Raw genomic sequence first — 15,587 nt, 5'->3', positions numbered from 1 at the left:
AGGCTCCAGGCTCCAGGCTCTGAGCTGCCAGCACAGTGCCCTATGCAGGGCTCGAACTCATGAGTCCTGAAACCATGACCTGAGCCGAAGTTGGACGCTCAATCGAATGAGCCACCCAGGCAGCCCACAGCTGTTAAAATTGAATCAAAACTCAATAAATATTTTTATTTATTTATTTATTTATTTATTTAGCACTTGAGCAGGGGAAGGGCAGAGAAAGAGGGAGAGAGAAAATCCTAAGCAGCCTCTGCCCTGTCAGCACAGAGCCTGAAATGGGGGGTGGGGGCTGGAACCCATGAACTGTGAGATCATGACCTTGGCTGAAACCGAGAATTGGACGCTTAACTGACTGAGTCACCCAGGTGCCCCTCGAGAAAATTTTTTAAAACTAAAAATTCAGTTCTTCACTTGTACTTACTAGCCACACTCGAAATGCTCAAAAGCCACATACGGCTAGTGGCTAACATATCGGGCGCCTACAACATTGCCGTCATCACAAAGCCCTGTTGGAGTGTGTGTTTGAAAGCATCCAGTTGTGCAGAAGAACGCAATGGGGGAGACTGAAGAGGTTGTCCCTTATGCCCTCTTTGGTAGTGGCCGTGGTGAGGGTGACTTGACCTCTCCAGCTTGCACCTGGCCTCTTCACTTTTGCAATCGGGACTTCCCGTCACACTCTTTCCTGGACTGTTGCAGTGGCTGCCTTTCTGCCTCCCGACTTCTGTTCTTTCCTGCTTCTAACCTCCTCTCCGTGAAAACCCTTCCTCCGCTCAGCAACACTCTCGTTGGGGCCATGTTTCCCGGGCCGGTCCAACCTCAGCTTTCGCGGCCGCTCCACTGTGCTGGGGTGCGGATGGGGGCAGCACATTGGCGCTGCGGGAAGTGATTTCCTCGGGGCTCCTGGCTCCACTTCCTTCCCTGCGCTCACGCGGTTCCTAATACAATGCGGGCTGAACGGTGATCAGTGCAGTCGTGTTACACGGATAACACTGGAGCCGCAACAATGGCTAACCCTCACCCTCTCCTGTTAACACCTTTTTCTTTTCCGTGCGCCAAGCCTGGGTCCTGGTTAACCGTTTGCTACCATGCTTTTTTTTCTTTTTTTCTTTTTTTTTTTTTTTAACCAGTGCAACAGCCTGTTAAATAGTCTTCTTTAGTCCCTCGTCCCGCCTCCCAGCGGAAGCTCTGGTCCCAGACCCGCAGGACAGGATGGTTTCTGTGATCACAGAGCGTCTTCCCGGACTCGGGGCGGCCCCTCTTCCCTGCCCTGCACCCGCCTCGGCGTTCTTCCACACGTCTTCCTGTCGCTGCGTGGTACTCACCAACCCCGGGCACGTTCGTGCATATTCCCTGTCCTCTCTGTGGCCCACGCGATGTCACCTTCCAGACCCCAGGGTCCTCGCCCGTCCCTCTTAGAAGATTCGGGAGGAAAGGTGCTCAAGGCCCAAGGAGTAGGGGGGACAGGGGGAGCATCATTGAGGGACCGAGGGACACAACCGGCTTCGCAGTGCCCACCTGGGGAGCTATGCAAAGTAAGGAGCACTCCCAACCCTCACTATTCCCGAGAATAAGGCAACCACACCTTGACGGTACCACACAGCCATTTACGGGGGGCCGATCTAGGCCGGGGGAGTGGCCGAGGCCCTCGGGGCGGCGAAGGGGATTGTGGGAGCGCTCCTCGCCGCCCCGCAGACTCACGGGAAATGTAGTGCAGTTTCCTCCAACATGGCTGCGCCCAGGTGAGGGGATGCGCCTGTAGCCGCCGCCGCTTTCGGGGACAAACCGGTGAGGCTGGCGAAGGAGAGGGCGCCGGCGCGGTGAGAGCCCAACCTGGGCCGTGGCGGAGATGTGAGGCACTTGTCGGAGGCGGGAGGGGTGGCTGCAACCCCGCGTTGTCCTGTCGGCCTCTTCCGGTCTCCTCTGACCGCCTCACCCCGTGGGCCTCGGCACGGAGGGAGGGGAGGGGTGGCCGGAGCGGGCCCCTGGGACGGTCCGTGGGCTGCGGCGTGTCTGTGCGTCGTCTGGTCGTGCCGCTGTGTGAGGTGCACGTGTGTGTGCGCGCGCGGTGCGGATGCTCACGTGACTTCGGTGTCGCTCTTGGGTTTGCTGTGGGCTTGGGGACTGGCGGTCGCGGCCTGGGGAGTGTTCGTCTGGCGCGATTAGGGCTTGTCCGACCTGTGCATTGAAAGAAGAGCATTGCTCGTGGGCTTGGGCGGCTCACACAGCTCGCTCTTCCTGTGCTCCAGTTCGAGCAATCCCGGAGGCCTTTTGGCCGTTAGTGGTGCCAGGCTCTGGTTTTGGTTGATTTCGTTTAACGGGCGTTTACCGATTCCCGCTGTCTGCCGGGCACTTTCTCCATGACCTCAAGTAGACAGCATTTTTCTGGGCGAGCCCATCACGCAGACGGGTAGTTGTGATACAATCTGAAAACTGCACCGATAGAGATACACTACGCATTAGTGAAACATTGAAGAGGGCCGCCAGACTCAGAATTCTGAGTGGCTTGGGAGGGAAGAAGGCAAGGTTAGGTAAATTTAGTGAGTATAGGCTTACTCAGTAAACGTTTACTGGGTGGTTACTTGTTGCCAGATCCTGTTTTTTTGTTGTTGTTGTTTTTCTTTTTTTAAGTTTATTTTGAGACACAGAGAGAGGGACGAGTGGAGGAGGGACAGAGAGAGAGAGAGAGAGAGAGAGAGAGGGAGGGAGAGAAAGAATCCCAAGCAGGTTCCTCGCTGTCAGCACAGAGCCCCATGTGGGGCCGGGTCTCATGAACAGCGAGATCATGACCTGAGCCAAAATCAAGAGTGCACGCTGAACTGACTGAGCCAGCCAGGTGTCCCTAGATCCTAGGGACGAAATACAGACAAAATCTCCACTTTTCTTATTTTATTTATTTTATTTTCTGTTAAGTTAGAGGAAGAAGAGAGGAAATTAATGAGTAGTTGTTCTTCAAAGTAAGAAAATACAGAGTAGGTGTTCTTCAAAGAATTAAAACAGTGAAATGACAAGTGACAAGTGGAATGACAACCATTTACAATTTCAGGGGCACCTGGGTGGCTCAGTCATTTAAGCATCTGACTCTTGGTTTCGTCTCAGGTCATGATCTTGTGAGTTGGAGCCCATCATCAGGCTGGCTGCTTGAGATCTCTGTGTCTCTCTGCCCCTCCACCACTCAGTTTCTCTCTCAAAAATAAACATTATATAAATTTAATTTTCAGGGCACCTGGGTGGCTCAGTTAAGCCTCCTACTCTTGATTTTGGCTCAGGTCAGGATCTCACAGCAGTGAGACTGAGCCCTGAGTTGGACTCTGTGCTGGGCATGCAACGTACTTAAGGTTCTCTTTCTCTCCCTCTATTCCTCCTGTCTCCTCTCACCCTTACATTCACTCTTTCAAAAAAAGGTTTTTAATTTTCTTTTTTATTAAAAAAAATTTTTTTAAATGTTTATTTATTTTTGAGAGAGAGACAGAGTGCAAGCAGGGGAGGGGCAGAGAGAGAGGGAAACACAGAACCTGAAGCAGGCTCCAGCCTCTGAGCTGTCAGCTCAGACACAGGGCTTGAACCGACAAGTTGTGAGATCATGACCTGAGCCAAAGTCCCACACTTAACCGACTGAGCCACCTGGGTGTCCCTTTAATTTTCTTCTTCAATAGGCAATGCAATTTGAATAGCTGCTAAATTCAAAAGTTATGAAAGAAGAAAGCTCCCTCTCATTCCTGTACCCATCTACCCATTTCCCCTTCCTGGAGGCAACCCTTATCACTAATCTTGTATGTTCTGGAGATTTGTGTGTGCAGCCTATATACCTGTGCTGTAATTTATAAACATTTGATAGGAATTTGCCTACAAGCACAGGAGCATTTTTCTTTCTTTCCTTCTCTCTCCCTCCCTCCCTGTCTTTCTTTCTTTCTTTCTTTCTTTCTTTCTTTCTTTCTTTCTTTCTCTCTTTCTCTCTTTCTCTCTCTCTTTCTTTTTCTTTCTTTCTTTCTTTCTTTCTTTCTTTCTTTCTTTCTTTCTTTCCTTAATGTTTTTATTTTTGAGAGAGAGCCAGAGCGCGAGCCAGAAATGGACAGAGAGAGACACACACACACACACACACACACACACACACACACACACACACACAGAAGCAGAATCTGAAGCAGGCTCCAGGCTCTGAGCTGTAAGCACAGAGCCCGACATAGGGCTTGAACTCACAAAGCATGAGATCATGACCTGATTCAAAGTCCGATGCTTAACTGACTGAGCCACCCACATGCCACCAGGAGCATTTTTCTATATTTCTTTGGTTAATTATAGGCACCCCGTTGTTCAAGGAGGATGACACATACTGCTATTACCACTTAGGGGGATATCCAATAGGATATGTCGGGGTTCAGCTTACTAGCAGAGTCTGTGTGATCTCCAAACTCTTGTGTCCTACAGAGAGTGTGCTTTAGACTTTGATTAGACTGGACTCACCATGGCTAGTAGGCTATCTGGTAAATCGTGATCTCACTCCCGTCACACTCCCACAACATGGCAAGCAGCATCCAAACCTTTGTGCAGTGGTAGAAATTTCTTGGTGAGGGAAGTGGGTTTTTTAGAAAGAGGGCACCTCCAGACCTCAGCAGCTGCTAGCAGCCTGCTCCTGGTTGAGGTGACTCAGACCTGCTGGGCCAGCGCATTGCCACGTCACTGTAACGGGAAGAAACGAGCCTCCGTGGCTACCTGGATTTGTCTTTCTTCACGTGTAATAAGGTGGTTTGAGGGAGGAAGGGAAAGAGGATGACAGAGTGTGGTCATGAGGCTCCATCTGCTGGCACTGGGCTCTTAGTGTCATACTTTTACGAACATGTATCCATCCAGCATCTTTTCTTTCTCATTTCTTCCACTTTGCAGTCTTTGCTCATGTGGCATGTTAAGAAAAAAAAAAAATCTTAATGCGTTCATCCCTTGTTTTCCATTTCACACTGCAAAAATGCCGTTCCAAAGATCATGATCTTGGGATAGAATGGCAATGAGATAGTTCTTTGAGGGCCCTCAGCTTTCCTTTGTCTTCTTAAACCATTCTGATCTGGCTCTTCTGGAAGTCACCAAATAATTATTAATAGGCGTATTTAATCCTTTTAAGAAATTTGTGACATAGTGTCAGAGATTAACACAGCCAGACACTAAAGTGGTGAAAACAGATTTTAATTAGTAACTACTGACAGTAGGAGAAAGAGCTCAGTCAGCTCCGTTCCAGTTTGTGAGAAATGATTCGGATGTTTTAAAGGGAGACTAGGAAGGGAGAGCAGAGCAGGGACTCCGTAGGGCCAGAGAAGAATTACAAAGGATTGGTCCGTGCAAATGCAGTACCAGCCAGCCGTGTTTGCTGCTAGCAGTTATCAAAGTTAGGATTCTGTCCTACTGTGGACACTGGGACAGAGGCCCCATCCTTCCCGATGACTACATTCCAAAGGAATGGCTCTTAGGTCCTTGAAAGCAACACTTCTGAGCAGCAAGAGATACATATTCCAACTGTAGTTCCCTTTCTTTTTTTTTTTTTCAACGTTTTTTATTTATTTTTGGGACAGAGAGAGACAGAGCATGAACGGGGGAGGGGCAGAGAGAGAGGGAGACACAGAATCGGAAACAGGCTCCAGGCTCTGAGCCATCAGCCCAGAGCCTGACGCGGGGCTCGAACTCACGGACCGTGAGATCGTGACCTGGCTGAAGTCGGACGCTCAACCGACTGCGCCACCCAGGCGCCCCTGTAGTTCCCTTTCAATAAATACTTTAAGAAGGGGAGGCCAGGGGTCTGTTGACAGGTGTTGCTGGAACAAATGGCACACTTTCCTGGCAGCATTTTTAGTTTTCTCAGGCAGGCTTTTAATGGGGGTGCTGGGGACATCCTGGCTTTATGCTGCTGGAAGCCATAGAAGAGTGTGGTCAGATTTTTTAGTGCAGGGTTTAGGTGGAGTTGCGTGCCAGGAACAGGCACCGTTATCCCCATTTTACAGGTGGGGAGCCTAAGCACAGAAATGAATAACTCACCCAGGATCATACTGCTAATAAGTGGTAGAGCGGAGATTTGAGTGGACAACCGGGACCCCTGAACACTGTGTTCTACTGCCCCTTAGCAGTGACAGAGGCTCCGGGGAGGCCATGTAATCCTGGTCCTCAAAGAACACATGGTCCAGTGGAAGGGACCAGATGCCGGAAACAGATCATTGTAATTCGTGCAGTTTTAAAAATACCCGTTCAGCTGCCCTCTGCCTGTCTGTCGAGGACACCAAAAGCTTTCTCTCTCACCTGGTTTCTTCTCCTTTTAGCCACTTCACACGGTCACCCGCCAGCCAGGCACCGCAACTCCGTACCTCGCCACGACCTCACACACGTTCTGTCCTAAATCCTACCCACTACTGTCTCGTCCTGACCTGCTTCTGACGTTTGGAGTCAGTCCGGTGTCCGAGTGCCATCACCAGCCTGAGACTCTGCCGTGTTAGTGAGTGATCTGTGTTTCCTCTTTCCCTCACGTCTGGGGAGGCACCAGGCCCTCCTGATCGTACTAGAACTTTCCCCGTGTCCTCCCCTGTCCCTGTTTCCTTTCTTCTTTCTTCCCTCCTTTCCTTTCTTCTTCTTCTTCTTCTTTCCTTTCTTCTTCCTCCACCCCGATCCTCCTGTCGCTTTCCACTTGGTGGGCTGGATTATCGAAGGTCCTCTTGCCTCCCCCTCCCCTATTGCGCTGTGCAGCCCGCCTGTTGTCGCGGCCTTCCCTCTCTCACGCGCACTTCGTGTGCCAGGTAAGCTCCTTCCCGGCTGTTGTTTCAGCTGACTCAGCATTTTCTCTCTAGACGTAAAGATGGCTAATTAGAGTTTGGGCTGTTTATGAGCTGTTTTGGAGTATGATTTTATTTAACTTCCTACATTTATGTTGTTTGCTGATTTTGGAGGCTTTCAAGTGGGTGACAAGTGGGATCAGCGGATCAGCCAGCATTCCCTGCTCTAAAATTTTGCCTACCTCTCACTGCCTTTGCCAGACGCATCCAATTCTGTGTTGAGCTTCTGTTGTCTCGCTCGATAACCTCCTTCCAAATGGCTCTGTGTCCTTCAGCGCTCAGCTCAAGTCGGCTTCTGATTTGAAGTTCCCCCAGATTTTTCCAGTTAACGTCAATCTTATTTGTCTTCTAATTCACGGCACATCTGAAGACTGTACGGCCAGCAATTATAGAAAGATGTGTCATTCTTTCATTGCTTAGCGTCTGTGTGTTTTCCTCAGCTACGTGTAAGCTGCCTGTTATAGTTGTGGGCTGCACGCGCTGAGACCGCCCGTAGGCACGTGTGTATTTGCCCATCATCATCCGTTTATCCCTTCCACACATTTTCCTTGAGCACCTGCTCTCTTGGGGTTTACCTCCTGAGGGGGGAATTAAGCCAACAAAGGAATCATCACAACTTATGTTAAATTCTGTGACTGAAATAAGTAGGCTACTGTAATAAAGCATGATGTAGGGTCCTGATTTGGTTCGTGTGGAGGCCTTTTTGGGAAAGTGCTCGGTAACGACTTGCTGACTGGCATATTTTAGTAGAAGGCAAACACAGTTCTAGGGGTTCTTATGTCTGTATTTAAAAACTATAGAATTATATAACATGTACTGCTTAAAAATAAAATATACCTGAACCTCCATGTAACTTAAGAAAGACCTTGATGCTTTGTATGTGCCTTTTATATCACCTTCCTCTCCTCCCCTGCAGAAATAACTTTTCTCCTGCATTTTCTGTTTATTATTTCTTTGCTTTTCCTTGCATTTTGCTATGTATGTATTTCTAAACAATATATGGCTTACTTTTGGGTTTTGAAGGTATGTCAGTAGAATCGTACTATATATTCTGTGAATTTTTTTGTTTCGTTTGTTTCTTTTTTTTTTTCTTCTCTCCTAACGTTATGTTTGTGAAATTTGTCTGTGGCACATTTTACCTAGGCCTTCATAAGTAAGGGGATATATACCTGTGGGTGATAGAGTGCATTTAATAGAGCTAAAGCATTGGAAAGTTTTGTAGAACCTCCAGAGATACTCTTAGATGTCCTTGCTTCTTTGTTACCTTCTTAAATGTTTCTTTGTTGTCCAGGCATCTGTTTGTTTTCACTTCTCTTGATTGGTGAAAAGTAAAGTAAACATTTTTAAAAGTTGTCACATAGAAGTATCTATAAACTATAGAATATAGGAATAGCATCATTAGAATTCCCTTTGGGATTCTTCAGGTTGACATTTTGTATCTTTTTTTTTTTTTTTTTTTTTTTTTTTTTTTTAGTACTGCCATGGACAGCAACCATCAAAGTAATTACAAACTGAATAAAACTGAGAAGAAGTTCTTAAGGAAACAGATTAAAGCCAGGCATACTTTGCTGAGACATGAAGGCATTGAGACAGTATCGTATGCCACCCAGGTGACCTAAAACTATTATTTGAATGTAAACATATTGCCATGTTATTGTTACAGTAATATTCATTAGTAATTGCTCAGAGAAGGTGGCTGTGATTGTTCAGTCATGTGATAAATCTCTACCAAGTATGCATACGGTAGTACCTGCTAACCCTGGATTTGGGGACATACTTTGAATTTCCATTGATTGTGTTGGTTGAATTATGGGTGCATATTAATGATACACTGTATATATACACTGTATAACTGTTTATGGTTTACAGAGTGTCATTACATTCATTATTATATTTAATTCCTTAAGAATTCTTACATGATAGTTGAGAAAACTAAGGTTCTGAGAGGTTGTGATGCATCTTTTGATATAGTGTGGCTGAACAGGAAACTAGAGCTAGGTCTTTTGTAACCTAATTCAGTCTTCTCCCCTTTATGCCTGACTTCATTTTTGTTATAAAGTATTCTGATCATATGCTATAAAACATTTTTAACTTATTAGACCTTATTTACAAAGCCTTTTCATTTTCCGATGACCATAATTCAATCATATCCATATCTATATGGGACTATGAGACGTCTTGGACTGTGGGTTAAGAAGAACTTACTTTAACTCTTAGCTTCTCCTCTTACTTGGACACGGGCAGTGCCTCTGATCTCAGCTCTCTTCATTTGTAGAGACCTGTTCCTGCATCCTTTTTATTCTGTTGGATTGTTAGATGCTAAAGGGAACATGTATGTGATGGTACTTACTAGTCATTAAAATTCCATGTGAATATCACGTATCTTTTCTGGTTGTAAAGAGTAGGAAGGAAGCTCAGCCATCATGTAACTGAAAGCAGGAGAGAGACATGTCTTTGAGAAGATGAAGCCGGGATTAAAACTTGGGTTTCTTGACTCTCGGACCAGTTCTCCTCCCTTACGTCATGATCACGCTGTGTCCTGTGATGAGTTAAGGTTGACAAATGAGTGCTCTGTTGAGGGGCATTTAAATTAGCGAGGAAAAGGCCCATACTTAGATTTCATTAAGCACCATATCAATGACTTCAGAGAATTAAACTAAAATCCTGTAAAGAGGATAAAATACATAACATTACAAGTGGTTTGCCTGCACACACTTTACTGTTTGTGCCAAGAGCCATCGAGGCTGTGGGACACTCAGAAGATGAAGCTGGCTTGCTCTCGTCTCATCGCCTCCCAAGTGCGACTTGCTTTCTTTTCCTTCCGGGGTCGTGAAGAGAAGTGGTAAGGAAAGAAATGGGTTAAGTTTCTTTCCTGCCTTGGAGGCTTGTTTCTAGTAGATCTGTTTTCTTAGGATTTCTAGAAGCTTTAATCCCACATTTATGGCTTCCAAAATGTGTTCTTATTTGGGCTTGCTTATTTTTTCTTCACATTATTTTTTATTTTTATTTTTTTTAATATTTATTTATTTTTGGGAGACAGAGAGACAGAGTGCAAGCAGGGGAGGGGCAGAGAGAGAGGGAGACACAGAATCTGAAGCAGGCTCCAGGCTCCGAGCTGTCAGCACAGGGCCCAACGCAGGGCTCAAACTCACGGACTGCGAGATCATGACCTGAGCCAAAGTTGGTTGCTTAACCGACTGAGCCACCCAGGCGCCCCAGAAGAATGTTTTTTAAGGGGTGCTGTGATTATAAGAGGTGCTGGGCCATAAGCATCAGAATAAAAACAGGAAGCTTCTCCCCCCTGCCCCCCACTCCCATCCCCCCAAACAAATCCCTGAAATAAAGTTTAACGCAGGACTGCAAATAACAGGCAGGAATCATGAAGCTTACTAAGGAAAAAGTTTTAATTGTAAAATGACTGAATTACTCAGACACAGAGGAAAATTTTCCTGTTTATGTTCAGTAGAAGCTGAGGTTGATTTTTCCTTGAGTCGGTACCTTTACTTCAGTGTTTAGTAAACATTGTAGCATGGTTATGTCAAAAGTGTGGATTCTGGAAAATGACAGAAGTATAGGTTGGGAACACAACTCCCCCTAATCACTATCTTAACCTAGTTTTTCATCTCTTCAATTTCTTCCTTTGTGAAGCGAGGTTAACATTAACCACCTTGTAGGCTTATTGTGAAGCTTATGTTAACGAGGATTAAGTGGGTAAAAGCATCCATGGTGTGAGGTCTGGCAAAAAGTATTATGTAACTTCTTATTCCTTCTCTACCTCCTTTCTCTTTCATTGTGTTAAACTTATAAACAGTAATAAATGTTATTTTAATTTGTATGGCCATTAAAAAAGGAATATTTTGCTGAAAGGGCTATTTAAAAATCATCTATTATTTACACATAGGTGTACTTTTTAATCCTCAGTGTTTAATAAACTGTTTTACATACTGTGTATGAAATTAGAAAACCAAATAACCGCCATAAGGAGACCTTTTTTTCCATCTTAATTACACCTTTGTAGAAATCTAATTTAAAAATAGTCTTATTTTTATTTGAAAATAAAATTTCAAATCTTATTTGAAAATAAATGGGTTGATACTAATTGCTCCTGTTTTTTGTTTTTGTTTTTGTTTTTGTTTGTGTGTGTGTGTGTGTGCGTGTGTGTGTTTCAAAGAGCCTGGTTGTGGCCAATGGTGGATTGGGTAATGGTGTGAGTAGGAACCAGCTGCTCCCAGTGTTAGAGACGTGTGGACCAGTAGATGCTCTCTTAATGCCTCCTAACAAGCCCTACTCATTCGTGAGCTACAAAACTGCAGAAGAATCCAAGAAAGCCTACGTCACCCTCAACGGAAAGGAAATAGTGGATGATTTAGGACAAAAGATCATCCTGTACTTCAATTTTGTGGAAAAAGGTATTAGCATCTGGGCATCTTTTAAAACATAGTTGTTGCTTTTGGGTGAGTTTTCTTTTCATACCTAAGTGAGGAGGTGTGGTTTTTGTGAAACCAAACAGGACATCAGTTAAGTGCCCCCTCTTTCTTTTCAAACCCTCTTTACGCACCTAGTTTGTTCCAGGCATGGGGTAAGTAGCTGAAGGGACGTGAATTAGACATAGCCTCCCTTTAAGGAGCTGGGCCTACCAGCCCAACAGTGTGTGAATTATGTATGTCACGTAGTTTGGAATCCTGCTGTGTTTTTCAAAATTTAATGGTGAGGATTCAGATTACCAGTTTTGCAATCTACCCAGAAGCTTTCAGTTTATCACTTTAGAATTAATTGTGATCCCGATGACTGTGTGCCAGACTTCCATTTACGGAGGCTGCCCTTTAGCCGCCAGACCCCTAAAGCTTTGTAGTGGCAGCGTCCAGTAGAACTCGCTGTGATGATGCAGATGTTCATTCGTTCATAGTGGCACTGTCCAACATGATTGTGGGATTGAGGAACTGATTTTTAAATTTAATTTTATGTAAGGTAACTAATTTAAATAAAAGCTTTATAGGCTGATTTACAAAACTGCTAGGGAGATTATGATGTCTCTTCACCCTTGTCCCATGGAAATGAGATGAACTTTTTGACTTAGACATCTGATCTCCTATTAAATTCACTTGCCACCTCTTTTTTTTTTTTTTTTTTAAGTTTATTTATTTATTTTGAGAGAGGGAGAGAGTACAAGCAGGGGAGGGCCAGAGAGAGACGGAGAGAGAGAGACTCCCAAGCAGGCTTCACACTGCAGCGAGGAGCCCGACGTGGGGCTCGATCTCACGAACCATGAGATCATGACCTGAGCTGAAACCAAGAACTGGACACTTACGTTATTGAGCCACCCACGTGCCCCTAACTTGTCACCTCTTCAGACAATGTCATGTTTTGTTCAGGTATCCTGGGGACTGGTAGGTGAGCATAATCTGACCAAATTTATGTGTTGGCAAAGTAAGACTCAAAGGAAACTTTTTAAAACTTTTTAAAGATATATTTTAGGTGTTATAATTTTCAGTATCTGTATGTGTTTAATTTAAAATCTGGCTTAAGCTTTGCAGATTAAAAAAAAACATATATCTAGTATGTGTTTATGATTGGCTTTTGAAAACTGAATGGTTTGGGAGTAAGTTTTAATTAGAAAATACTGTCTTTGGGTTTTCTCCTAGTCAGTATGTTGAACACCCTGTAAGAAATTGCCCAAAGTGAGTTCTAGAGTGTTCTTTATTTGAAATCCCGTGTTAGATACAGATGTACTTTCAAGACTGTTGTTATCATGTTTATAACCTTGGAAAAAATTCTTTTTAAAACATTTTTTTTTAAGTTTATTCATTTTGAGAGAGAGTATGAGCAGGAGAGGGGCAAAGGGGGAGAGGAGAGAGAGAATGCCAAGCAGGCTCCATGCTGTCAGCGGAGAGCCTGATGTGGGGCTTGAACTCGGGAACTGTGAGATCATTACCTGAACCCAAATGAAGAGTTGGGCACTTAACCGAATGAGCCACCCAGGTGCCCCCACCTTGGAGATAATTCTTGGTAGAAATGAATAGACAATAGAGTTGTGTCACAGATGTTCTGATAATCACCACCAGAGAGCCACTGAATAACAAATACAAGGGGTATTTTTAATCTTTTTGTAAATCTATTTTTAGAAAACTAAGTATGAATTTCTTATACTATAAATTGCCTATCTTTAAGGAATTTTCCCCAAGTGTTTCTTACATAATTTAAACAAATAATATAATGGCTGACATACGGTAAACACTTTGGTAAATATTTATCAGGTTATTCACTATTTGTATTTCTGAAATAGTAATAAAATCTAGTAGATATTTATATTATTATTGTTGTGAATTTTTATATTACATGATTCAAAGATGAAAACTCTTCAGCAGAAAAGCTTTAGAAATCACGTCTAACATGAACGATGAGATCCCTAATGGTAAATGTGAATTGCCCTGTTCCCTTTAATCATAAATTCTATCTTTTTTTTTTTCTTTCACAGTTGCATCTATCTTAAACTTTAAGGACACAAGGACTTAAATTACTTTAATATATACCAAATAATTCCTTAATGCATCAATTCTACAATGATATTTTTATTTCTTTAGAATAAGTTTTTTGTTGTTTTACCTTTTTCTGTTACTTGACCATAGTTAGTATCAAGAACTTAAGGGCCAAAATGAGCATTTAAATTTGTGTTTTCAATATTTACAGACAGTCTAGCTTTTAAATAGAGGAGCATATTGTAGATATTATGAAAAACCTGGTTTCCTAGTGAGATTTAAAAAGCTCAATCGTGGGGTGCCGGGGTGGCTCAGTTGGTTAAGCATCTGACTTTGCTCATGATCTTGCGGTTTGTGAGTTAGAGCTCCGCGTGGGGCTCTGTGCTGACAGCTCAGAGCCTGGAACCTGCTTCGGTTTCTGTGTCTCCCTCCCTCTCTCTCTCTCTGTCCCTCCCCTGCTCATGCTCTGTCTCTCAAAAATACATAAATGTTAAAAAAAAAATTAAAAAAACCCCTCAATTGTGTTCAAATAATATTGAAGTAAATATTGTTTTATTTGCTGTTGGTAACTGTAGTGGATAAAATGTACCATGATTTTTATCTTGGTCTTTATTTTTATATTTTCCTATGTCACGTGCCTCTAGTGTTCTTATTTATGAATATAAGGATTGGGAACTTTAGGATCTCATAAATGGCTATGGACAGAATTATTTGTATTTAGAAACTGTAAGTTTTGTATGTGACTGTTTTAATTTGGTTTCCCACAGCACAATGGAAAGAGTTGGGGCTTCAGGCCTTACCTCCAGGCCTCATGGTAGTAGAAGAAATTATTTCTTCTGAGGATGAGAAAATGCTTTTGGAAAGTATTAACTGGACAGAAGATACAGGCAATCAAAATGGCAAGTAAAACTTTTAAAATGTGTTATTTAAATGTCTCTGCAGGGGCGCCTGGGTGGCTCAGTCGGTTAAGCGTCCGACTTCGGCTCAGGTCACGATCTTGCGGTCCGTGAGTTCGAGCCCCACATCGGGCTCTGGGCTGATGGCCCAGAGCCTGGAGCCTGCTTCCGATTCTGTGTCTCCCTCTCTCTCTGACCCTCCCCCGTTCATGCTCTGTCTCTCTCTGTCTCAAAAATAAATAAACTTAAAAAAAAAAAAATTTTTAAATGTCTCTGCAAAATGCCACGTTACTGCTCCTTCTTTCCTCCTCCTCCTTTGCTTTATTAAAACTCTAATATTTCCTCAAAATTATTGGAAGTAGCCTAGATCTAATATTAGGCAAGTCATACCAGTAATTCTTAGGAGCATCAATCATAAATGACATTTATATAACTATCAATTTTAAGCTCCAAACTAATTAATATTTATTAGCTAACTTTTGTAGAGCTAACACAGATAAGCCCTTTCACATGTGTTATCTTAGTTGATCCTCTCCCCTCTAAGGCACATTTCCTGTGGGGAATCACCAGTTCACAATGCAGGAAGAGCCTCCTGGAGATTCTTGCAAATTAGTTACCCTGACTCTTTCCGGATCTTTAATGGTCTTGTGACTGGCAGTGTTTGTGTTTAACTCTTTAAAGTTGACTGGAGTGAAAAAAGGGATTGTCACAATTTTAGACTGAAAATGTAGCAGAGATGAGGTAGAGTGGTTAATTTTATTAACGACAATAATTTAGCAGTTAGCAAAAATTACTATTACTAAGGGAATCTTTACTCACAATTTCGACTTCGAATATACAAAGAAATGCAATTCTTTTTCTCTCAAGTAGTTTATTTTCTTCTCTTCGTATAGTTCAAAAATCTTTAAAGCACAGAAGAGTAAAGCACTTTGGTTATGAATTCCACTATGAAAACAACAATGTGGATAGAGGCAAGCCATTACCTGGGGGTAAGTAATTGTGAATCGGTGGCAAATGCTGAGTCAGAAAAGAAAGATTTAATCTATTGGAAGGATGTCATAGTATGTTTCATTTGTCATTTCTAGGTAAACTGGTGAGATAACTGGTTAAATTTAAAACATTTAAATTACATACGTAGTGCAGTTTTGTTATCAGAACTGGATACATATAGCCAAGGCTGAAGTCCCTCTTGAACACCATCCTTATTCGCATACCTCGGAAGTAGTACTGTTAACCGGCTAGTACATTTTATTCCAGTCCTGTAACAAATGAGTTTACATCCCACCAGGGACACCTGTAAAGGTAGATAGTTGTTAGTATGTCATACTCACTATGTTGTGGTTATATGTGATATGTTCACACATTACGTGTATCCTTCTGCTTGTTCTTTTCCCTTCGTTAAATGTCTGGGAGAT

At 43.4% G+C, this 15,587-nt stretch overlaps 1 protein-coding gene across 8 annotated transcripts in view; it reads left to right on the top strand.

Annotated features, from left to right (window-relative positions):
* The first annotated feature begins 1,694 nt into the window (after positions 1-1,694).
* The window catches only part of ALKBH8 (alkB homolog 8, tRNA methyltransferase), a 64,098-nt gene continuing 50,205 nt past the window's right edge, over positions 1,695-15,587 (top strand). For 2 of the 8 annotated variants that reach the window (XM_042905070.1, XM_042905064.1), the window contains exons 1-5: positions 1,711-1,736; positions 8,275-8,410; positions 10,972-11,209; positions 14,044-14,175; positions 15,066-15,161. In XM_042905070.1, coding sequence (XP_042761004.1) covers positions 1,723-1,736; positions 8,275-8,410; positions 10,972-11,209; positions 14,044-14,175; positions 15,066-15,161 — 616 coding nt within the window. In that variant the 5' untranslated portion in view covers positions 1,711-1,722. Of the gene's footprint in view, positions 1,783-1,927; positions 2,175-5,732; positions 6,467-8,274; positions 8,411-10,971; positions 11,210-14,043; positions 14,176-15,065; positions 15,162-15,587 lie in introns of those variants that run through there. The other 6 variants (XM_042905065.1, XM_042905067.1, XM_042905066.1 and 3 more) reach the window with 6 other exon arrangements.

Source organism: Panthera leo, chromosome D1 (assembly GCF_018350215.1).
Source record: "Panthera leo isolate Ple1 chromosome D1, P.leo_Ple1_pat1.1, whole genome shotgun sequence".
NCBI lineage: Eukaryota > Metazoa > Chordata > Mammalia > Carnivora > Felidae > Panthera > Panthera leo.
This window is presented reverse-complemented; position numbering and strand designations above follow the sequence as displayed.